The sequence below is a fragment of the Gossypium raimondii genome, chromosome 1 (genome assembly GCF_025698545.1).
Source record: "Gossypium raimondii isolate GPD5lz chromosome 1, ASM2569854v1, whole genome shotgun sequence".
Taxonomy (NCBI): domain Eukaryota; kingdom Viridiplantae; phylum Streptophyta; class Magnoliopsida; order Malvales; family Malvaceae; genus Gossypium; species Gossypium raimondii.
Genome location: NC_068565.1, coordinates 49,490,885 through 49,515,191, shown reverse-complemented (window position 1 = coordinate 49,515,191; position 24,307 = coordinate 49,490,885). Strand labels below are relative to the sequence as shown.

The 24,307-nt window shown below is 31.7% G+C and overlaps 1 protein-coding gene across 1 annotated transcript; it reads left to right on the top strand.

Annotated features, from left to right (window-relative positions):
* Window positions 1-21,506: 21,506 nt before the first annotated feature.
* Window positions 21,507-23,374, top strand: LOC105786311 (short chain aldehyde dehydrogenase 1). The gene is made up of 2 exons (XM_012612688.2): window positions 21,507-21,675; window positions 22,407-23,374. Exons 1-2 carry the CDS (start codon window positions 21,647-21,649, stop codon window positions 23,200-23,202), a joined length of 825 nt encoding a protein of 274 aa, XP_012468142.1. The 5' UTR covers window positions 21,507-21,646; the 3' UTR covers window positions 23,203-23,374.
* The last annotated feature ends 933 nt before the right edge of the window (window positions 23,375-24,307 follow it).

Below are 24,307 nucleotides of genomic sequence, written 5' to 3'. Positions count from 1 at the left end.
TATTCTTGATATATTAGTGAAGAGAAATAAGTAAAAGTGATGGGAAATATTATAGAGAAAGGGAATAAGGAAGTTATAAACTTAGTAATGAACATGTTGCACTAAAACAGTTTTGGGCAGCAGCAGTAGGTTAACTTTGAAAAATCACCATAAATTGTGGAAAAGAAATTGGAGGATCAAAAAAAATATTAAATTAAAGCTTATTGAGTCTAGTTTCTCATAGAATAAACATTGTAAGTAATGGAATTGTAAATTATGAGATATAATAGGTTTTGTGAGATAAGGTCAGAATAATTTCGGGTTCCCCTGTTCTAACTTTGGAAAATCATCAAAAATTGGAGAAAAATAATTAGAGGCTTAAATTTATATGTTTAAATCCTAAATGAGTATATTTTCAATAAAAACAAACGGTAACATCATTTGAATTCTGTATGAAGAGATAATTAAGTTTTAGTGAAGAAGGGTCGGAACTGTCAGACAGCAGAACAGGGATGACTTTAGAGAATAAACTGTACTTATTGGCTAAACCAAAAATTCTGAAAATTTTATGGTAAGAAGATATGTGAGTGTAGTTTCACATAAAATTAACGGATCTCAATTTGGAGCTTTGTAGCTCAAGATATAAATAATTTAGTGACTATGACTCAAGTAGGCATCTTTGAATGAATATAAATAAATGTGAAATTATAGATAATGTTACATATAAGCATGTTATATATATTAAGGATGTGGAATGGAGAGGAGGAGGAGGAGGAAAATATATGATTACTCAACTAGCATGAATTTTCATTAAAATGGTCAATTTACATGTTTTAGGTTCAAGGACTAAATTGAACAAATGTGAAACTTTAAGGGTAAATTTGTAAAAATATCAAAAGGTGACCAAATTGCATGAAATGAATTGTTTTATTATTTAAATTACTAAATTGAATGAAATATTAATTTAGATCAAGATTGGGTGGAAATTCGAGAAAAAATAAAAAATTTTCAAAATGTCCCTGAATTTTGGTATTTCTGCAATTTAGCCTGGTAAGTTCGTATGAACTATATTTTGTATAATTTTAATTGAATTGAATGCTATTTGGTAATGAATATTATATATATATGTGTGTGTGTTTTATTATTGGAATTGGATTATTATTGGTAACATGTATAATTATTAGATGTTTTGAAACGATTATCGGAAGCTCGATTGGGTTGAAAGCTTGTTGGAGATATATCACATTATCCATTGGTTCTATTGGTAATTTTGGATGATTTGATTCTGGTTATAATGACTTGTATAAGTTAAATTGGTTAATGTTAGCTCATAAATGTTTTGATTTTGATTGGTTATAAATATGAATGCTTGATGAAATGAAATGTCTGAAAATTTATTTGTAAACTCCGATAATGCTCTATAACCCTATTCTGTGGAAGGATACGGGTTCGGGGTGTTACGTAGCTCATTTGCATGTGTCATCCATACTAGCCTCGGACATCAAACAAACCAGTATACCAAGCTGCAGTAATTTTAGAACAAATTATGAAATTTTCAAAATGCAAGAAATATAAAGTAAAATTATGTGAAATTAACATCTAATTACTCAAAAATTATAATCTTACTTTAATTGTGCAAAGATTCTCAATATGTACTAAAAACACATAATTACTATCAAAATCTCAGAATTTACATATATTCTAAGTAAAAAGTTTCTCTAAAAATCTATATAATTTAGAGTTATCACTTATACGGGCTCAAAGTGTACATTTTTTTTTGCCGTTTAAGGCTTGGAAAACTATGATCGAGATGAAGACATGAAAAAAGACAAAACACCTCCACACATATAATGGCTTGGAATCATGTTTTGATGAGTTTAATGAATTGTGTAAATCAGAAAGGATCGTGAGGCACTTGACAATTCGTCATACTCCATAGCAAAACGGCATCGCAGAACAAATGAATAGAATAATCATGGAAAATGTTCGATGTATGTTGTCAAATGCTTCTTTACCGAAGTCAAGTGGTCTCTACTGCATGTTTTTTTATTAACCAATCTTCGTCTATTGCCATTGAGAAAAAGACTCTGCAAGAGGTATGGTCTGGTAATCCTGTTGATTATTCTGATTTAAAGGTTTTTGGGTGTCCTGCATATGCTTATGTTGATAGTGTTAAATTGGAACCTAGATCCATTAAATGTGTTTTTCTTGGTTATAAGGCTAGTGTTAAAGGATATAAGTTATGGTGTCCTGAAAATAGAAAAGTTGTGATTAGCATAGATGTTATTTTTGATGAAACTATTGTGTTTCCTAACTTATATCTTAAAGACTCTTCCAATAAAGACCAACAAAATCCAAGCACATATGTGAAACAGGTAGGGCTACAGATAGATCTAGAATTTACTAAAGAGTCTACCCTTCATGTTAGTACAGAAACTCAGACTAGAGTTGCTTTTTCACCACAATATTCTATTGCCAAGAATAGATCTAGAAGAGAAATTAAACCTCCAAAGAGGTACGCCAAGGCTGATCTAGTTACTTATGCTTTAAATGTGACTGAAGATATAATGATTAAGTCACTTCCTACAACCAAGTTTGAGCATTGTTTGGACTTGGTTGGTGTTCATTGTTGAAGAATACCCTTACGGGGTTTGATGGAAGAGTTGGAGAACTTGTAACATCCCAAAAGTCTTAAATTTTGATTCGTTATTTTTCTTCATTATTAGGAGCTTATTTCAATGGTTTACTACATTGATGGGAGGTTGGAGGTCATCTATTCGAGTCTTGGTTGGAGCAATTTGGGTTATTTTATTTAATTTTTTTAATAGCCTTGTGAACTGGTTGTAGTGGAAGTTGGGTTTGAATTAGACTCTAGAAGGTGGTTGGATAAAGAAGGGGGTTAGTGGTTGGTTAAAATTATATTTTTATTTTTATTTTTTATTTCTTTTATTTGAAAAAAAAGATGATATACCCAAAAATCCCTCATCTTTCCTCACGTTTTCTTTCTGTTTCCCCATAATAACATTTTCCTTTTTCTTTTCTTTACGTGAGTTCTTGAAAGAAGGTAGCAAATAGTTCCTTTTTTATTTCTGGGTCTTTAGTGCCTTACTTTCACTATTCTTGCTATTTCAATTTAGTAGAGGTGGTCGATTGTATAGTTTGCAACTTGATTGGTGTAAGTTTCACCTCCTTCTCTTGTGTTATGGAATTTTCTTTCTTGGTTTTCGATTATGTTGAGGTGTGGTGGGTAATTTGTATCGATGTTAACCGATTGATTGGTTTTAGGTGAATTTCATGAAACAAACAATCTACCAACGAATTAGGAGTTGCGTGGGTGTTGTTTACATTCAAAGGTAAGTGTTTCATATCATTTTGGGGGTTGTTAATGATTGAGTAGAGTTTCGATTAGTGTTACTCTGATGAATTTTCTATTTGGGTTGATAAGATTTTGGTTAATAACTCGTATGAATTGTCAATCTAGGTACCAAAATACTCGATTGTTGATCCTACATCGAATTTTGCCCAGGTGTGTAATGACAAACCTAAAAAATAGGGAACGGCGAAAGCCAAAATTGGGGTCTACCGACACCACATAGCTATGTGCTAAGTCATGCGCAACACACGACCGTGTGACAGGCAGTGTGTGAGGCCGTGTGTAACACACGGTCTAGGCCATTTTGGGCTGTGTGGGCCACACGAGTATGTGTGGGCATGTGCCAAGTCATGTGGGCCACACGGGCAAGGCAATTTGGGCCATGTTGGCCATATAGGCGTGTAGGCCCAAATTTTAAAAATTTTCCCTAGGGTCGTACATGTCATCCCGATAAACTGTAAGCCTCCCATGGGGTCGATATGTGATTATATATGCTATAGACCACGAAATCTATTAATCTATTAGTATGAATTTGACGTAATTACGTGTATAATATGTATGATCTATTATGTATAAAGCATGTCTATGTCTATTAAAAGAACATGTATGAGATGTAAGTTCTGGTATCTGTTAACTCTGTTTGCATCTGATTATGGGGTGGGACATAAATTATGTGGAGGAAGTGTTCTGTGTGAGGCGATATCTCACCATTATACTGGCAGTACCACTGCGATTATTCTGAAAAGTGTCGTGAGGATACTAAGTGGTGTGTAGGGCTGGGTGGGTGTTTTATACCCCACATGGTGTGTTGGGATTGTCGGAGCTGGTGTGTAGAGGATGGGGGTAGGATTATATATGTCTGCATCTGTACTACTCTAACATGATTCTGATTTTGTATAAGATGTATGTAATAGCTCGATTTCGACCCTAATTGGACATAATGGTTTTGGGACCACATATCTGAGTTTGAAAAATATTTTAATATTATTTTTTGTGTTAATTATGTGTGAAATTATATGTGTGAAAGTTTCGTGAAATAATTTTATTGTTTGTGTGCTTAATTTGAGAAAATGGCTTAATCGAGTAAAATAAAAACTTAGGGGTTAAATTTTAAAGTACTTAACTGTTGTTGTTTTTGTAAAATGACGGATTTATAAGGAAATAATGCCAATATGCATATAGTGGGCGGAAAAGGACTAATATGTCCTTATTATATATGTTATTTATATTATTAAATAAAGGTTATTAAAGTAAAATAATAATTAATGTAATTACATGATTAATATAACAAAAATAAGCCATATTCTCTCCATCTTTTTGACCGAAACTAGGAATGAAATAGAAAGGTTTTTAAGCTTTGATAATTTCGGCACTTGCAAGCTTGATTAAGGTATGGATTTTGTTCAGTTTTTGATGATTTTTATGTTTTTGAGATTGTTGCTTTGAATGCTTCAAAACCCATGTCTTAATTTTGCGAATTGTTGATGATTTTGAAATGTGTCATTGATGAATGCTTGAGTTTTGTGATATTAGTTGATGAAATATATATATATATATATATATATATATATGTGTTAGATTAACATGTTTTGTCTTTAAATTTTTGGTGAATTTGAGTAAATAGGGCTAAATTGTGAAAATAAGTTTTTGAGGGACTAAAATGTAAAATAAATGAAATATATGGATTTTTATGGACTAGGGTGATATTCGGCCTAAGCATAGTATGTGTGAATTTTGTGTATTTTGTGTTTTATGCAATAAAGACTAAATTGCAAAAAGTGTAAAATATTAAGGGCAAAATGGTAATTTTCCCATTTATGTATTTTTGGACTAAATTGAATGATTTGATAAATAAAAGGGTTAAATTTGAATATATTTAGATCAAGAAACGAAGAAAACGGAATTAGATCGAGGGAAGTAGAAAGTAATTGAGTAGTCGACTGTGTCCGTCGATATCTGAGGTAAGTCGATAAGCATTTAAATTTTGTTAAATTCATTAGTATATAGTAGATAGGTGATAAATGGAATTATTAAATGTATTAATAGTCTTAGCCGATTATATTTGTTGAAATAGGTAAGTTATTTGAGTTCGATTCAATTAATAATTAATGTCTGTAAGCCCATATGAACCCTAGAAATAAATGGGATTTTCTGATAAGTGATTTCGTGTAAGACCACGTCTGGGAAATTAGCATCGACTTGTGTTTTCGTGTAAGACCCTGTCTGGGACAGCGGCATCGATGTATGATTACATGTAAGACCACGTCTGGGACATTGGCATTGTACGAACCTTTTGACTATTCGTGTATCCTATTTAATTTCAATCGATTCAATAGGCAATGTTAACCGGTTATGTAATTGAAATATATATACAGGTATGTATTAGTTAAAGAAATATATGGAAATAAGGTAAGTTATTTATTTGGAATTATATATCTTATGTGAATATAAGTTTTGAATTATTATGTTGGTATGTATAGATGTAATTCGGATTTTGGTTGATAATTATGTTGTTAAAGGTAAAAGCTTTATAAGCATTTATACAAGGACACAATCGGTTGTATAAATTATATATGTGATTAAAGTGTGGTTATGTAATATATAATATTCTTGTGTAATAAATTATGTGCCTTTAATCTTTACTAGTTAAAATATTTCTTATGTTGTTGACTTACTAAGCTTTAAATAGCTTACTGTGTGTGTTTGTATTTGTTTATCTTTGTCTTATAGATTTTGAAGTCGTTACGAGCTCGGGGATCGTCAGTAAAGCCTATCACACTATCGACTAATTATGGTATTCTATAAGTTGAAATTTATTTTGGGACTATGGCATGTATAGACTAGATTAGAAGTTGTTTAATTTTAATGTGTATATATTAAAGCCATGCGAAAATGGCTTAATTAGCTTGTTATGTTCGGTTTTGAGTGAATTATGGTTTAGGCATATTTTGATTATGGTTTAGTGTTTTATGGATAAAATTATATATGTGAATGTTATATGTGGTTTGTTTGGATTAGTAGTAAAGTTGATAGAATAAAGGAAGGTTTATATGGTCAAGTGTGTATTGATTTGGGATTTGTGGTTGGATATGAAATTTAAAATGATATGTTTAATTATTGGGAGTTGGTTTTAAATGATAGTATGTGTATATGTTTGTTAGAATAATGGGATTTCGATAATTATAAATTTGATATTTGTTTAATGGCTTATAATTATATTTGAGTGAATGATTTATATATATATATATATATATATATAATGGCTTAATTTTTTCGTCTATGTTTGGTTTTGTTGAATTATGGCTTAAGTATTTTTAAACATCATTTAATTCTAAATGGACAATACTTATAAGGTAATATATATATAGATGCATTCTGTGATGCCTTGTTTATGAGTTTCATGGTAAAACATATGGTGTAAGTATGTTTAATAAATGTATTATAACAAATAATGATAAGTTGAGTATTATTAGATTAAGTAATTGGCACATATGTATAAGTGATATATGTATTGGGTTATGATTAGTCTTGGTTGTGAGATAAGCTATAAGTAATTATGATTATATTAAGTTGAATGTGGATGCATGGATTACTTGCTTTAAGTGTGCATTATTTGTATAGTGTGAATATTTTTTTATATGGTACACATGTTTGGTTTTGGTATATAGGTAAAAGATATGTTTAGTTTTAAAGTTTGTGATTAAAATAATTATAATGAAATAGTTAATTATATACATTCGACAATGGCATGAATAATTGATTATGTGCATGTTGAACTTGTTTTTTTTAAATGACCTTAGTTTGATTAACAATGAGTTAGAGATTATTAAGTCACTAATTAAGAAATTCGGTTGGTAATAGAAGACTTATATCATATATATATTTACATGTATATTCGTCCCCTTTAAGTAGTCGATAAATTCAGCTATTATATGTTTGTGTTTTAATTATATGAACTATTAAAGTTGTTAAATCATGACTTGGTTAAATAGCATATTTGATTATATTACTTAAGTAAAATAGATTTAGTCATATCATTATACAAATTTGTAAAGGAGTCAATTAATTCATAAGTGATGACCGAATAAGCCCATGTTAACCTTATATAATTTGGTTGTGATTTTAAATGCTCATTAGTAACCTTAGTACTTGGCTCATGATGTATTGATAATAAAATAATTATTTTCGGTCATGTTATAAAATAAACTTTTATATTTTTGTTTTTATTTTATTTTGGTGTTAAAGAGTTGTAATGATTGTTTAAAATTCTAGTACGTTTTGAAATGATTTGTAACCCTAATCCGACGACGGGTATGGGTTAAGGTGTTACACACTAAGTTATAAAAACTCACTCTCTATTTGTCTTATAATTTTAGGTAACCTTCAGACTTAGGCGGGTCGGTGCGATGGGAGCTCAATTGTATTCATTCCACCTTAAACTTAATTTTACTTAAACTAAACTTATTTAAAATTTTTGGCTTGAGAGCTTTGTAAATTTTGGACTCTTTGGACATTTGGGGTTATTTTTGGATTTGGACTTTATTTTGGGTTTTGGCATGACATTCGATAAAATGATTTTTTTTTGAAAAATGGCTATGACTTGTATCTATTCTATCATGTGATTAAATCTGAAACTCTATTTCCTTATGGGTTACACACTAAGTTATAAAAACTCACTCCCTGTTTGTCTTATAATTTTAGGTAACCCTTAGACTTAGGCGGCTCGGTGCAACGGGAGCTTGGTTGTATTCATTCCACCTTAAACTTAATTTTACTTAAACTAGACTTATTTAAAATTTTTGGTTTGAGAGTTTTGTAAATTTTGAACTCTTTGGACATTTGGGGTTATTTTTGAATTTGGACTTTATTTTGGGTTTTGGCATGACATTCGATAAAACGATTTTTCGAAAAATGGCTATGTTTTTGCGATCAACTGTTTTTAAGAAAACAAACTTGATTTTCCAAAATATAACGTCTTAATAACTTCCACTTCAAATTATTCGATTTATTTAGAAAATGTAAACAATTAACGGTTTTAACTATTAAGTATGACAACATGTTTTCAAATAAAACGAGCTTTTAAATAGCAAAGGCTCGCGACGTTTTTCAAAAAGCAAAAGTCAAATTTATAACTATTTTACGTGACATTTCCAGAGTCGGCCATAACGTCTAGGCCGAGTTTGAGGTGTTACAGAACTTGTTCATTGAGAGTTCATGGTGAAGAACTTGTTTGTTGAAAATTCATGTCAATGTGGAGATTGTTAGAGTTGTATGACCCAAATTCTAAGAGATTGCTTGCAAGTCAAGTTAAACAAAATATGTTTTCTATCTAGAAGATTTAGTACTTATTAGTATAATATATTTAGCATTTATTAGTATAATATATTTGACATTGATTAGAATTAGGTTTTGTTGAACCTATAAATAGATGTAGTCAAAACTCCTCCGGTATTCTCTCTTTGCCTCGATCTAACTTTATACGAGGTCTGACAGGATCTATACGAATGAATTTAAATTCATTTCAATATAATTCTCATTCAATTTAATCCAACGTGGAATTTTGGTAAAATTACCATTTTGCCCTACACTTTTAATTTTTTTGTAATTTAGTCCCTAGGCTCGAAAAATGAAATCCATACAATTTAATCCTTCCTCAAGCCTAACTTATTTTATACATATTAATAGCAGCCCATATATTTCACAAAATTCACAAATTTTACCATAATTTTATCATCTTTTTCAATTTAATCCCTAATTGATAATTCCATCAAAATTCTCTTTACAAAAGTTGTTTATCTAACAACAATCATTCATTTTCTATCATCAAACCTCAAAATTCAACCATATTCATCAATGGAAAAAACCTAATACTTTAATTTTTTTGCAAATTAATCCCCGAACTAGCTAGATTAATCTACTACAATCTCGGAAATATAAAAATCATAAAAAAAGGGGGACAAAAATACATATCTAATTGAGCAAAATAAGCTTGTCCAAATTCAAGCTTCCATGGCTAGGTTTCTTCCTCTCTCTTTTTTTTGGTAGAAGATGATGAGAATAGATTATTTTATTTTATTTATTATAACTTTAATGACTAATTTCCAAAATTAACCTTAATATTTCATTCAATTTCCAATAATGACTATCCATACTTATCCACTAAGCACTTTAATGGCCTATTTACTATACAAGGACCTCCAATTTAAAATTCTATAGCTATTTATACATTTAGCTATTAGAACTCAAATTTTGCACTTTACGCAATTTAATCCCTTTTATGAAATTAGGCATGTAAACAGTAAAATTTCCTAACAAAATTTTTATGCGATATTTCTATCATATTGTAGACCATAAAATAATATTAAACTAAATTTTCTGACTTCAGATTTGTGGTCCCAAAACCACTCTTCTGATTTTACTGAAAACGAGTTGTTATAACTCTCCCCCTAAAGGAATTTTCGTCCCCGAAAATTTTACCAGTAAAGAGGTTCAGATATTGCTTTCTAATAGTTTCCTTGGGTTCCCAGGTAGCTTCTTCTATTTCCTATTGCTACCACAGAATTTTTACTAAAGCTACATTTTTATATCTCAATTCTTTCACCTCTCGTGCCAGAATTCTAATCGGTTCTTCATTGTTTGTCATATCAGGCTAAATTTCGACATCCGTCAGATAAATAATATGTAAGGGGCTGGATCGATACCTTCGTAACATAGACGCGTGGAAGACATTATGGATTTTTTCAAGTTCTGACGATAAAGCTAACTGGTATGCAACAAGTTTGATTCTCTCAATAATTTCATACGGCCTGATAAATCGCGGACTCAGTTTTCCTTTACGACCGAACCGAAGAATTTTCTTCTAGGGCGATACTTTCAAAAATACTCCATCGCTGACTTGAAACTCTATATCTTTATGTTTAAGATCTGCATAAGATTTCTGACGATCTGAAGTTGCTTTTAAGCTATCTCAGATTACTTTCACTTTTTCCTTAGTCTCGCAAATCAAATTAACCCCGTGTATTTTTTCTCACTGAGTTCAGTCCAATATAATAGAGTTCGACATTTGTGACCATACAGAGCCATATACAGTTCCATCTTTATGCTCGATTGAAAACTCGACATTTGTGACCATACAGAGCCATATACAGTTCCATCTTTATGCTCGATTGAAAACTATCATTATATGCAAATTCGACTAACAACAAATATTTCTCCCAATTGTCTTCAAACTCTAAAACACAACACCAAAGCATATCTTCAAGAATCTGAATCACATGCTCGGACTGACCATCAGTCTGAGGGTGAAATACGGAGCTAAAATGTAATCACGTACCCAGAGCTTTTTGTAACTTTTTCCAGAATTGCAATGTGAACCGTGGATCTCTATCTGAAATAATGGAGATTGGTACTCCGTGTAGTCTGACAATCTCCGAAACATATAACTCAACTAATCTATCAAGTGATAAATTCATACGTACCGCAATAAAATGTGCCAACTTTGTCAAACGATCGATGATAACCCAAATGGCATCTTTCTTTTTCGGAGATAGGGGTAACCCCGATACAAAATCCATAGTAACTCTATCTCATTTCCACTCTGGTATCATAACTGGCTGCAATAGTCCTGAAGGTACCTGATGTTTAGCTTTAACTTGTTGACATATTAAACATCTAGATACAAAATCTGAAATATCACATTTCATTTCTGCCACCAGTACATTTGTTTCAAATCATTATACATTTTATTACTCCCCGGATTAACAGACAAGCTACCACTATGAGCTTCATGCAAAATTTTCTGTATAAACTTTGGATTCTTCGGTACACAAACTCTACCTTTGAATAACAAACAATCATCGGGTCCTATCTGAAATCATGAATCAGAAGTCGACTCACATTGTACTCATTTAGCTAACATCTCACTATCACATTTCTGAGCTTCACAAATTTGTTGTAAGAACATTGGTTTAGCTTTTAACTCAGCTAAAATCGAGTCATCATCATATAGTAACAATCAAGTATTCTTCACTCACAAAACAAACAAGGATTTCCTACTCAAAGCATCAACAACTACGTTTGCCTTTCCTAGATGATAATAAATAACTAACTCATAATCTTTCAATAGTTCGAGCCATCTACGCTGTCTTAGATTCAAATCTTTCTGCGACATCAGATACTTTAAACTCTTGTGATTTGTAAATATATGACATTTTTCATTGCACAAATGGTGTCAACAAATTTTCAATGCAAAAATAATGCCAACTCTAAGTCATGTGTCGGATAGTTCTTTTCATGTGGCTTTAACTGTCTGAAAGCATAAGCTGTTACTTTACCTTCTCGCATCAAAACACAACCTAATATGTTCAATGACGCATCACTGAAAATCACAAATTCCTTACTCGATTTAGGCTGAACCACAACTGGTGCTTCGGTCAACAAGGCTTTCAACTGGTTAAAACTTTACTGACATTTATCAAACCATTCAAACTTCACATCTTTCTGTATTAGCCGTGTCATCGGTGTAGCTATCATTGAAAACCTTTTTACAAATCTCCAGTAATAACCAGCTAATCCTAGAAAACTTTTGACTTCATATACATTTCTCGGTGGTTTTCATTAGCATTTGTTGAAATTTTATTCGGATCAACTCTGTTGCCTTCAGTCGATACTATGTGTACTAGAAAACCAACTTCCCAAAGCCAAAACTCACATTTGCTAAACTTAGCAAACAATTGTTTATCTCGCAAAGTTTACAGAACAATTCTCAAATGCTCGGCATCTTCAGTCTCATCTTGGGAATATATCAGAATATCATCAATAAATACCATAACAAATTTATCTAAATATGGTCTGAAAATTCTATTTATCAAATCCATAAACACAGCAGGTGCGTTAGTTAAACCAAACGGTATCACAAGAAATTCATAATGTCTGTACCTAGTTCTGAATGTTGTTTTTGGCACATCCAAATCTTTCACTCGTAACTGATAATAGCCAAAATGAATATCAATCTTCGAGAACACTGTGGCATCTTTCAACTGATCAAACAAATCATCAAAGCAAGGCAGTGGATATTTATTCTTGATTGTAACTTTGTTGAGCTGACGGTAGCCAATGCATAATCTCATCGATCCGTCCTTTTTCTTAACAAACAAAACCGGTGCACCCCAAGATAAAAACTAGGTTGAGCAAAACATCTATCAGTCAACTCTTGCAACTGTACTTTCAACTCTTTTAACTTAGAAGGTGTCATTCTATACGGTGCTACTGATATTGGTGTTGTTCCTGGTACAAGTTCTATAGCAAATTCAACTTCTCTGACAAGTGGTAATCTAGGAACTCCTCTGGAAACACATCAGGACACTCGCAAACCACTGGTACTGATTCAAACTTTGACACAGACACTTTAGTATCCAATACATAAGCAAGGTAAGCATTACAACCTTTTCTCACATATTTCTGTGTTGATATACCTGATATCACAATAGGTAACCCATTCAATTTATCTTATTCAATATGAAGTATCTCGCCATTCTGACATTTCAATATGATATGCTTTAGTCTACAATTTACCACAGTATCATACAGAGTTAGCTAATTCATGCCCAATACTACATCAAATTCATCAAACAGTAATAACATCAAATTAGTCTTAAAATAGTAACCCTGAATCATTAACGAACAGTTCTTGCAAACCTTATCAACTAACACATACTGACCTAGAGGGTTTGATACTTTAACTATGAATTCAGTGGACTCAACAGGTAAATTTTTACTAGACACTAATTTTGTGCAAACATATGAATGAGTCGATCCGAGATCAATTAAAGTAGTTACATCAGCATCAATAAGAGAGAAAGTACCAGAATAACATCTGGCGTAGAAGCATCTTCGCTCGCATGAATAGCATAAGCCCTAGCTGGTGTTTGTACATCGGATCTTGCAATAGAGTCTTTTATCACACCACGACTACCACTGACATTTCCAGGATTACGAGGTGGTCTACCTCTCGCAACTATGTTGCTCGGCCTCAAAGCTTGAATATTATCTTTTTCAAATATCTCCAGGCAATCTCTAAGATAGTGATAAAAGGAACCACATCTAAAACAAGCTCCACTTTTCATTTGACACTTACCGAAATGTAACTTGTTGCAGTGCTTGCACTTGGGTCCGGTTTTTTTAGCACTACCTACACTCGCTACAGATGTAGCCTGAGATTTAGGACTGGAGCGTCAGGTACCTCTGTCTCTACCGGATTATCCCGTAGAAGTAATAGAACGATAGTGTTGTTCTTTAGATTTCTTCGATGCTGACTGGTATGACTTTCCTGTCAATCTCTTTCTCGAGTCTCTGGCTTCAATTTCATCGTGTCTTTTCTCTTTGCTCAGCTTTTCAGCTTTATATGTCCGATAAACTAGTACAACAAATTCTTTCAACTCGAGGATCCCGACTACTAGTTTTTTATCTTCATTTAAGCCATCTTCAAACTGCTTATACATTGCAGTTTTAGTCGGAATACATTCTCGACATATTTGCTCAATCGAACAAATTTTCATTCATATTCGGACACTGTCATACAGCCTTGTTTAAGCTCTAAAAATTCTTTACATTTCTGGTCGAGAAACCTCTGGCCGATGTATTTCTTTCTTAACTCGGTTTGAAAGAATTCCTAAGTGACCCAATCTCTTGGCACAAACAAAATCAACGTATTCCACCACTAATAAGCTGAATCTTTTAATAGAGACACCGCACACTTAAGACATTCAGCCTGTGAATAAGATAATTCATCAAGAACTCTGATAGTATTTTCTAACAAAAACTTAGCTCTTTCAAGATCATCCTCGACAGTAGCTTGAAATTTCTCAGCACCGTACTTACAGATCTTATCAACAGGAGGCTTACCAACTCTGATAGGTTCTGTACTTTGAGGAATAATGGGAACCGATTGAGAAACAGGAGGGGTTAGAGGTTGTTAAGCAATCGGGTTCATCTGTACAAACTCGGTGAACCATTCATTCATCATCTAGAAGAAAGCTTCCTTAGCCTCTCCTCCTTGGCCCTTAGATACGGGCGTCGTACCACTCGAAGCTACTCCTTGAACGAAGGCTTGAGCATTGCTTTCTACTTCATCGGAATCAGCTCAGTTGGATGTCATTGCTATATGAAAACATGTTTTAAAACGGTCAAGAGATATCACACTATCAAAGGTTATATAATGGCATTTATAGCTAGACTCGTATATGCTATGTTAGTCTGAGAATCGACTAAACCGTAGCTTTGATACCAAAAAAGGTAACACCCCTAACCCATATCCATCGTCGGAACAGAGTTACGGAGCACTACCGGAGTTTAGAGAGCAAATAGAAAGAAATTTTAAACATTTCACATCATATAATATTCATGTTAGAAACCAATCAAAATCAAACATATTGTCCCTTATATGAGCCCTCGAGGCCCAAAATATGCATTAAAAATAAGTCGGGACGAAATCGGGTACTCAAAGAATTTTTCAAAAGACATTAAAATTTTTCAAAGCTGCAGGGGTCATACGGCCAAGAGACACGCCCGTGTCTTAGGCCGTGTGGGCATTCAAAATAGGGACACACGTTCGTGTCCCAAGCCGTGTCCGTGCCCGTGTAACTCTTTGAATTGGGTCATACAGCCAAGCCACACGCCTGTGTGCTAGGCCGTGTGAGCATACTGGCTTGCACAATTTAAAAGATACAAGGGTCACACGGCCATGTCACCTGGCCGTGTATCACACACGGCTGAGACACACCCCCATGTCTTTGCTCGTGTGGATAAAATAGTCTTTTTTTTCAAGCCACATTTGTCACCCAATTTGACATCAATCTAAACTCAACATATTGCACATCAACAAACCATAACAAGGCATTCAAAACAAACTAAAAATCAAGTCTTAAACATGTATTATCACCACATACAACCAATATGCCCTTAGGCACATCAAATGACAACTTAAAACATGTCAACCAAGTATCCAAACTTACCTAAATGACCAAATACATATACGCATATTCAAACCACATTTTATTTGTCATCATTCTATCGTATTAAACACACATCAAATATGGTCACGCCACACATATATATACATCAAAATTTACCAAATACAAGCCATACAAGTGGCTAATCTCAACAAAATAATTATATGCCAACATTGGCTAAATTAACCTATACCTACCATTATAATTGGAATTAATTTACTGAAAGTACCAAAAGGGTCAATGGATAGTGTGAAATAGCTCCGACCAGCTTCCAACCCAAACGAGCTTTGAAATTACTATAAAACATGGAAAAGAACACAGAGTAAGCATTTAAGCTTAGTAAGTTCATATAATACGAAATTTAACTTACCATATATCCATAGAATAGGTAAGTAAACATAGCATATCTCAACCAATTTGGCCAAAAGCCTAAACACATGATTACCAACATATTAGCCATGAAAATCACATATAAGATCCAACACACATGGTTGAATTCATCAAATAATCATATTTCATGTATTTCATGTAAACACCAGTTCATATGGAACTCATATAATCTAGTAACAGAACTGTACCCATTGAACCATTTAAAATATCGTTGGATACATAGATAGTACATACGATGTCTACTGAACTGTAATCCGTCAATTCATATTCATGTATGCTCATACGAGCTATGAATCAATATGCTCTCATGAGCTGTGAAACAGAAAGCTCATACGAGCTACAAATCAGGAAGCTCATATGAGCTGTATATAGGGAAGCTTATATGAGTTGTAAATTGAGAAGCTCATACGAGCTGTGGTGTGTCCACAACACATGTAGGACCGAAACCAAATCGGTAACCCTAATAACATGTCATTTGTATCCTGCAAATTTCTAAGGTTCAAACGGGACTCGGTAATTATCGGATATGCAATCGGTGTTTATACATGGAAATTATACAAATCACATACATATGATTCAATTAAAACATACAAATACTCAATTTAATTACATGAACTTACCTCGACAAGTGTATGTAAACACGAAGGCAACTAATCCAATATTTTGTCTTTGCCTCGATCTAAATTTGTATGAGGTCCGACAGGATCTATACGAATGAATTTAATTCATTTCAATATAATTCTCATTCAATTTAATCCAACATGGAATTTTGGAAAAATTATCATTTTACCCTACACTTTTAATTCTTTTGTAATTTAGTCCCTAGGCTCAAAAAATGAAATTCATACAATTTAATCCTTACTCAAGCCTAGTTGATTTTATACATATTAATAGCAGTCCATATATTTCACAAAGTTCACAAATTTTACCATAAATTTATCATCTTTTCACTTTAATCCGTATTGATAATTCCATCAAAATTCTCTTTACAAAAGTTGTTTATCTAACAGCAACCATTCATTTTCTATCATCAAACTTCAAAATTCAAGCATATTAATCAATGGAAAAAACCCTAATACTTTAAAAATTTTACAAATTAATCCCCAAACTAGCTAGATTAAGCTACTACAATCTCAAAAACATAAAAATCATCAAAAACGGGACAAAAATACATACCTAATTGAGCAAAATAAGCTTGTCCAATTTCAAGCTTCCATGGCGAGGTTTCTTTCTTTCTTTCTTTCTTTTGGTGGAAGATGAAGAGAATAGATTATTTTATTTTATTTATTATAACTTTAATCACTAATTTCCAAAATTAACCTTAATATTTCATTCAATTTCCAATAATGACTATTCATACTTATCCACTAAGAACTTTAATGGCTTATTTACTATATAAGGACCTCCAATTTAAAATTCTATAGCTATTTAATACCTTTGACTATTAGAACTCAACTTTTACACTTTACACAATTTAGTCCCTTTTATCAAATTAGGCATGTAAACGGTGAAATTTCTTAACGAAATTTTTATACGATATTTATATCATACTATAGACCATAAAATAATATTAAACTAAATTTTTTGACTTTGGATTTGTGGTCCCAAAATCACTATTTCGATTTCACTAAAAGTAGGCTATTATAGGGAAAGTAGGAACTACTACAAAAGTTGAAAGAACCAGAGAAAAGGTGATTTTGGTTGGTTTGTAGTAATAATAACTTAACGTTTGTGTGTTTTAATTAGGGTGAAAAAGTAATTTAACATTCAAAAGTGTTTTTGGTTGCAGAAAAGCTAAAAATTTCTACTTCTGCATTTGGCCAAAAAAAGTGTATTTGAAAAGCCCAAATTCTCTCAAAAAGCATCTTATTTAGCAATATTTTTTTATCTCAAAAGTATTTGTTGTCCCAAAAGTGCCTTTTAGAAATAATGTTAAACTGACCCTTAAGGTAGAATAAATTTAAAGATAGCAGTTTAAAGTAATTACTCAAATGTTTTATACTTGAATTATCTATCTATAAAAGTGTTTCTTAACATCTCATTAGTTTTTTAAAAATTAAATATAAGTAAATAATCATTTTAATAGTTAGTTAAATTATTTATATTATTAAATTCACATCACGTAATTCACTATAATGCAATTAAACAAATTTGTATGTCAATTGATAAACTAGTTTAATTTCTTTTATTTTAGGGTTAATGTAACATTTGGTACTTGAGTTTGGTTTTACTGTTAAATTTGACATCTAAGGTTTTTTTGTCCCAATTTGGAACAAAAGTTTGGCTCCAATATTCAATTTGATACCCAAACCAAATGTTGTCATGTGGTTCAATGAATGTTTGACCCTTGTGCTTTAGTAAAAAAGCATACGTACTTAATTGGAAAAAAATAAAAGCTTAGAACCAAATTAAATATTGGAGCCAAACTCATGTGCTTAATCAAGACAAAATAAAAATCAAGTATCAATTTAAAAAACCTCAAGTACCAAAATGAACATTGAAACCAAAATCAAGTACCAATTAGAAAAAAAATTAAACACTAAATTAAACATTAAAAAGAAAACTTAAATACCAAATAGCATATTAACCTTTTATTTCAATCAAAGGGGACAAAAAGAGGGGTAGGGTGACGAAGAGTAGGTAGCGGTCAAGCCTTACGTTTTATCGTCATTTGATAAAATAGAGTAGGCCAACTTTGAATTCAATTTTTATATGATCTTTTGAAGTTATATTTTAGAATATAAAATTCAATCTTTAATTCAGGTTTAGTTGTTCTTTTGACGTTTTTCAATGAGAAAACCATTATTTTAAAAGAGAATTATATAATGTGCACATTTAATTGGTTATCAATTTCAATATTATTGTTTAAATATCATCTCGGTCCAAATATAATTAAGCTTAAATTATAAAAGAGATCGAGAATAATTATTGTCAAAATCATTTTGAAATCAACTTTATTTTTTAAAATGAAAATGGAGTCATCACCAATCCTTTTTTATTTAGGTGTGATTGGGTCACCTTGAAATTCGATCATTTTAATAAAAGGTTAAATTTACTAAAACGATGATTTTTGGTCTACAAACCCGGAAATGGGTTCGGGAGTCGGTTACGCATGAGGAAGGATTAGCACCCTCATAACGCCCAAAATTGGTACCTAGTTGATTATTTGATATCTTAACATCGAGACTTGTCAATTAGAACAAAATTTACAATATGATCCCCTTTTTGTTTTTGCATGATGTTATTTGATTAAAATATCGCTAATTAAATCAAATTTTATGAAAAATGCCTTCATATTTCGAGTTAATCGGGAAGAAAATCATGCCCCATAAGATAGGGCACGATGTCTCGAATTCTCGAAAATAAGAATGCTCATTTTTTAATTATTGCCTAAATCTTATATATTTTAATTATTATTTCTTCCAAAAAAGAGAATGGGCGTTCGATTATTTTGGTTCGAGAAGAAAATCGTACCCCGTAAGTTAGGGGCACAATTTCTCAAATCTTCAATATAAAGAATATTGCCTTAGTCTTTATTCTTTTATGCGCTTATGCCGAAAAACGGATGTACGTAGCAATTGTTTACAATGTACGATAATGGAGAAAATTATGGTAAAATAACATAAATAATAAAACAAAATGACAATAATATAATGAGTACAAATAAAAAAAACAATAAATAATATTCAAATAATAATATTATCTAATAATACTAATAATGAAATAATATAAAATGCATGATAATAATAGAAATATGTTCATAAAATATTGGTTCTTTGAGCGAATTTTAACAAAATTAATATTAATTAACAACAATAATTACTTAATAATGTTAATAATATCAATAATTAAAAGTAAAGATCAAAATAAAATAGTCAAAAATCAGACGGTAAAAAATGAAAAAATAAATATATGGACTTAATTAAATGAATTGAGGATTAAATTAAAATTCAAACAAAACTTAAAGCACAAATTGCAAGAAAAAAATAAAGGAAAGGGGAATAAAGGACTAAATTAAAAATATAACAAAACTAAAAGCCTAAATTATAAAGAAATGGAACTTAAAGGATTAAATTAAAATAAGATGGAAAACTTTAGGGGGTCAAATGGAAATTATCCCCATCATATTGACATGTGTCACTCCTCAAGGGGTTAACAGTGGGTCAGAGGACTAAATCGCATAGGAATTTAAATTATAGGGCAAAAATTAAAAAAAATAAAATGAGCAGGACTAAATTAAAAGGATGAAAAACGAAAGGACCAGAGCTACAAATATTCCCTCCCTTCAAAAACACGTGAATCTAGGGGAAAGCAGGTCGGTTTTTGGGTTGAGTTTAAAACGACGTCGTTTTGGGATTTCTAAAGCCAGACAAAAACAACGTCGTTTTGATATGTCTATACAAGTTAAAATTTTGAAAAAAAAAATCATTTTAGCCTGTTCTTTAAAAAAAACTTCATTCTCCTTTTTTTCTCTGAAGTGGCTTCAACTCCGGCCACGGGCCGACAAATCTCCGTCGTGGCCGCCGATCACCGGCGACGAAGACCGTCGCCTATGGTGGCCGAAAATCTCCAAAAAAAAGGTTCTCCAGAATCCTTTTTTTCGCACAGATCTCCGATTTGGAGTCAAAATCTCCAAAAACTTAGCCAAAATCCCAGAAAAGAAGAGAAACCTTTCGATTTCTACTTTCTCCGACGAGGCGCAAAACAGGTAAGGTTTCTCCTTTTTCTATTTTTTGTTTCGAAAAGAGAAAAAAGCAAAATAAAATAACAATAATAAACAATAAAAAAGTTACCTTTTTGAATTTTGTGGTATTTTTATTCCGATTCTTCTGATTTTTTATATTTCGATTTCATTTTTTTTCAATCTATTCCCTTCCTTTTCGTTTACAAAGATCGGTTCTTATAACTGAAATAATAATACAATATATGTTTTTTTCGATTGCTTGTTTCTACTTCTTTTCCTTTTTTGTGTTTCTTGCAGGGGCAGTGGAAGTCAACGGGGTTGCTGCTACCCTTTTGGTTTAGTTTTAATATAATGGACTTTGCTTTTTATTTATTCTTTTTTTTTGTTTTTTGGGTTTACTTTAGGTTAGGCCGGGTAAAATTGGACTGTTACAATTATGATTATAAAAAAATGAAAGCATTGATTTATTCCTAAAAAATTATGTATATTATATTATGATTAAGTAGTTCTTTTTAGATAAAAGAAAGCCTCATCATAATCATATAATTAAAAAAACTGCCTATTATCAAGGAAAAATTATTTATGCATTTGTGAAATAAAAATAAAATTATTATTTGATGAAGTGAGTTTCTTAAGTACATGTAAAATAAAAATATTTATTTATTTTCTTTATGAAATGAATATATATCATTTGATTTTGATCTTATATTATTTGTTATTGAATTTGTGTCCATTATAAAATCTGGCTTATTCAAGTAGTTGAATAATTGTAATTTTTGGTTAATAATAATAAGAAAGACGTATTATATATGGATTTGAAATTATATATGGATAGTAATAAAATGGTATAAAATGTACTAGGTTGTATTTTTCACTGCTTGTGGTGTTACGTCCAGATTTATTATAAGTCAAAGCAAAAGTGATGAATATTGTTGTTTTTGTTGACGATTATTTTAAATGTTAAAAATGGGGAGTTGAATGTTTTGGACGCAACATAATTGTTTATACTGCATATTCTATAAGATATATTATTTTATAATAATGAAAGCATCCAAAGAAGGACGACGCCATTGTTGAATTTTCGAAACATTGTTACACTCCTTAAAGTTTATATAAAGACCAGAACAACCAAGTAGAGCCACAGTAGCATCCCAAGCATTGCAATCAAAAGGGAAAGCGAAGAGGCGAGGGTCTATTTTCGTCACAACTATAATGAGTTCTGAGTCTTCAATGATCAAGAGGTAACTAAATTCTACGATTCCACAAATTCATATTTTTAGATATTTCAATTCCGCAACTCAGGTTAATTTTGGATTATGTCAATGATTTAATTTTTAAATTTTTGGGTTATTTCGGGTTTGTTAATACAATCATCACGGGTTTAAATCATGTCGGGTTAATTATTCATACCATTTCAATTTTGAGTCGTTTCATGTTTGAATAACTTTCATTCAAGGTAATTATGTTGACTTTTTATGAACAAATTTGATTTAGTGGAGTTATTCAAAAAAAACTTTTAGGTTAGGGTCAAAATTGACGGATCTAAATGAATTCAATAGAAAACATTAAAATCAATATTGTATGAACCCTATGTGATGGTATGATAGTCAAGGGTGTTCATCACCCTAGGTGTGACTTGAGTTCAAGTTATGCTAATCGTCGGGCTTTGCCCTATTATTGTAATTCACCAAAAAAAAATTAATATTGTATTTTTGTCAAATTAAAATAAAATAAAAACCTTGATATGTAAGTCTCATTATAGAGAGTAGATCAAATTAATCCCACTATATTAAATGAATCAAATTAGCTTCTTTATTATAAAAAAGAATCAAACAATAACACATGGATTAAATTGATCTATTTAATAATAAAAGTACTAATTTGATATATATAGTCGCTTAATAAAGTACCTTACACGTACTTTCACCTATAGAATAGTATCTAAACCTTGTTTATGCTTTGTTTGATACAGGCTAGATGGTAAGGTGGCACTGATAACTGGTGGTGCCAGTGGCCTAGGAGAGTGTTCAGCTAGGCTATTTGTTAAACAAGGAGCCAAGGTTCTCATTGCTGATATTCAAGACGAATTGGGCCACTCCATTTGCCAAGAGCTTGGAACTGAAAACATCAGCTATGTCCACTGTGATGTAACATGTGAATCCGATGTCGAAAATGCCGTAAACTTAGCGGTATCCAAGTATGGAAAACTCGATATCATGTTCAACAATGCAGGCCTCATTGGTGACGGTGAAGTCAGAGTGACAGACGCCAGCACTGACAACTTCAAGAGAGTGTTCGATATCAATGTCTTGGGTGGTTTCTTGGGAGCCAAGTATGCAGCCAAGGTCATGGTTCCGGCCAAGAAAGGTTGCATTCTCTTCTCATCGAGTATTTCTTCAAAAATCAGCATCGGTCTGCCCCATGCATACAAGGCATCAAAGCATGGCGTCGTAGGGTTGACGAAGAGCTTGGCTGTGGAGTTAGGTGAGCATGGAATTAGAGTTAATTGCATTTCACCTCACGCAACTGTGACCCCATTGTTCCTAACAACACTGGGGATGTTCGATAAGAAGAAGGGAGAGGAGATGATTGCGACTTCAGCAGTGTTGAAAGGCACCGTTTTGGAGCCTGAAGATTTTGCACATGCAGCGCTGTATTTGGCAAGCGATGAGGCTAAATTTATCAGTGGTGTCAACTTGCCAGTCGATGGAGGGTATAGTCTCAGCAACCAGTCATGGAAGATGGGATTCGCAGCACTTTTTGGGTAAACCAACAAGTCCTCTGCTTTACTCCTTGGACAAAATTTCCTTGAATAAGGAAATAAAAGTTACCCAAAACTGCGCTACTTGTAATAAGATTGTATTGTCGATCAGTCTCATGTAATGCTTTTGATGTGTCCTTTCTTTACCAATACCACTTATATCGTTTTGAAAGATTAAACGATGTCAATTTCATTCCAAAACAGAGAAATTGTTTTAAAATAGGAAGTGACTAATGTCTTAAACAAATTGGACATAAGTAATAAGCAATCATACCATAGTTGGAAATAATCTGTGGAGGAAAAGAAGGCATGCGCTAATGTGTTTTTTCAAACTCTAGTAGCCTTAAACAAAATCATATGAATTACTTCATCTTCGTCCATCACTCGTGAAGAATTTATAAATATATATATATATATATATATATATATATATTACTAAAATTATTAAAGAATAAAAGCAAATAAAAACACATGTTCATACGAATCACTAAAAGCTATTTAGGTCAACAAATCAAATAACCTCAAATTATATTGGCCCAAATTTCAATAAAATAAAATTATATAGGCTCAAAAATCAATTTTCCTTTTGATTTCAATTACATTAGAAATCCTATGAGTGTAAAACCACAAAATAAGAATAAAAATGTGTGTTTAAAAAATAACATACAATAAATAATGAAACTTATAATTTATATACAACTGATGGAGGTAATAAAGCGTGCATAATAAAATTAAAATGTATCGAATATTAAAACTAAGATTTAGTTGAGTGGTAATTTAAAATTTTCTTGATGCAATTGACTTGGGTCATATTATATGCATATTTTATTAGTTTTTTAAAGTGAAAAGACTTATTTTAATTACGAAGAGCATTCTCATAATTTCCTAACCAAGTTAGATCTAGTTGAGGTGATACCAACTCAATCGGGGTTTTATTAATAGTATAGATATATAAGCGATGGAGGTAATAAAGTGTAACAATATTTTTTCAAGTGGTATTGGAAATGATGGTTTTAGAATCTCATTTCCGATGTTCGAATCTGTAAATATTATTATTTAATACTTATGATGTTAGTATAAAGTTAATTAAAATTTGGTCCCTCAATTTTGTC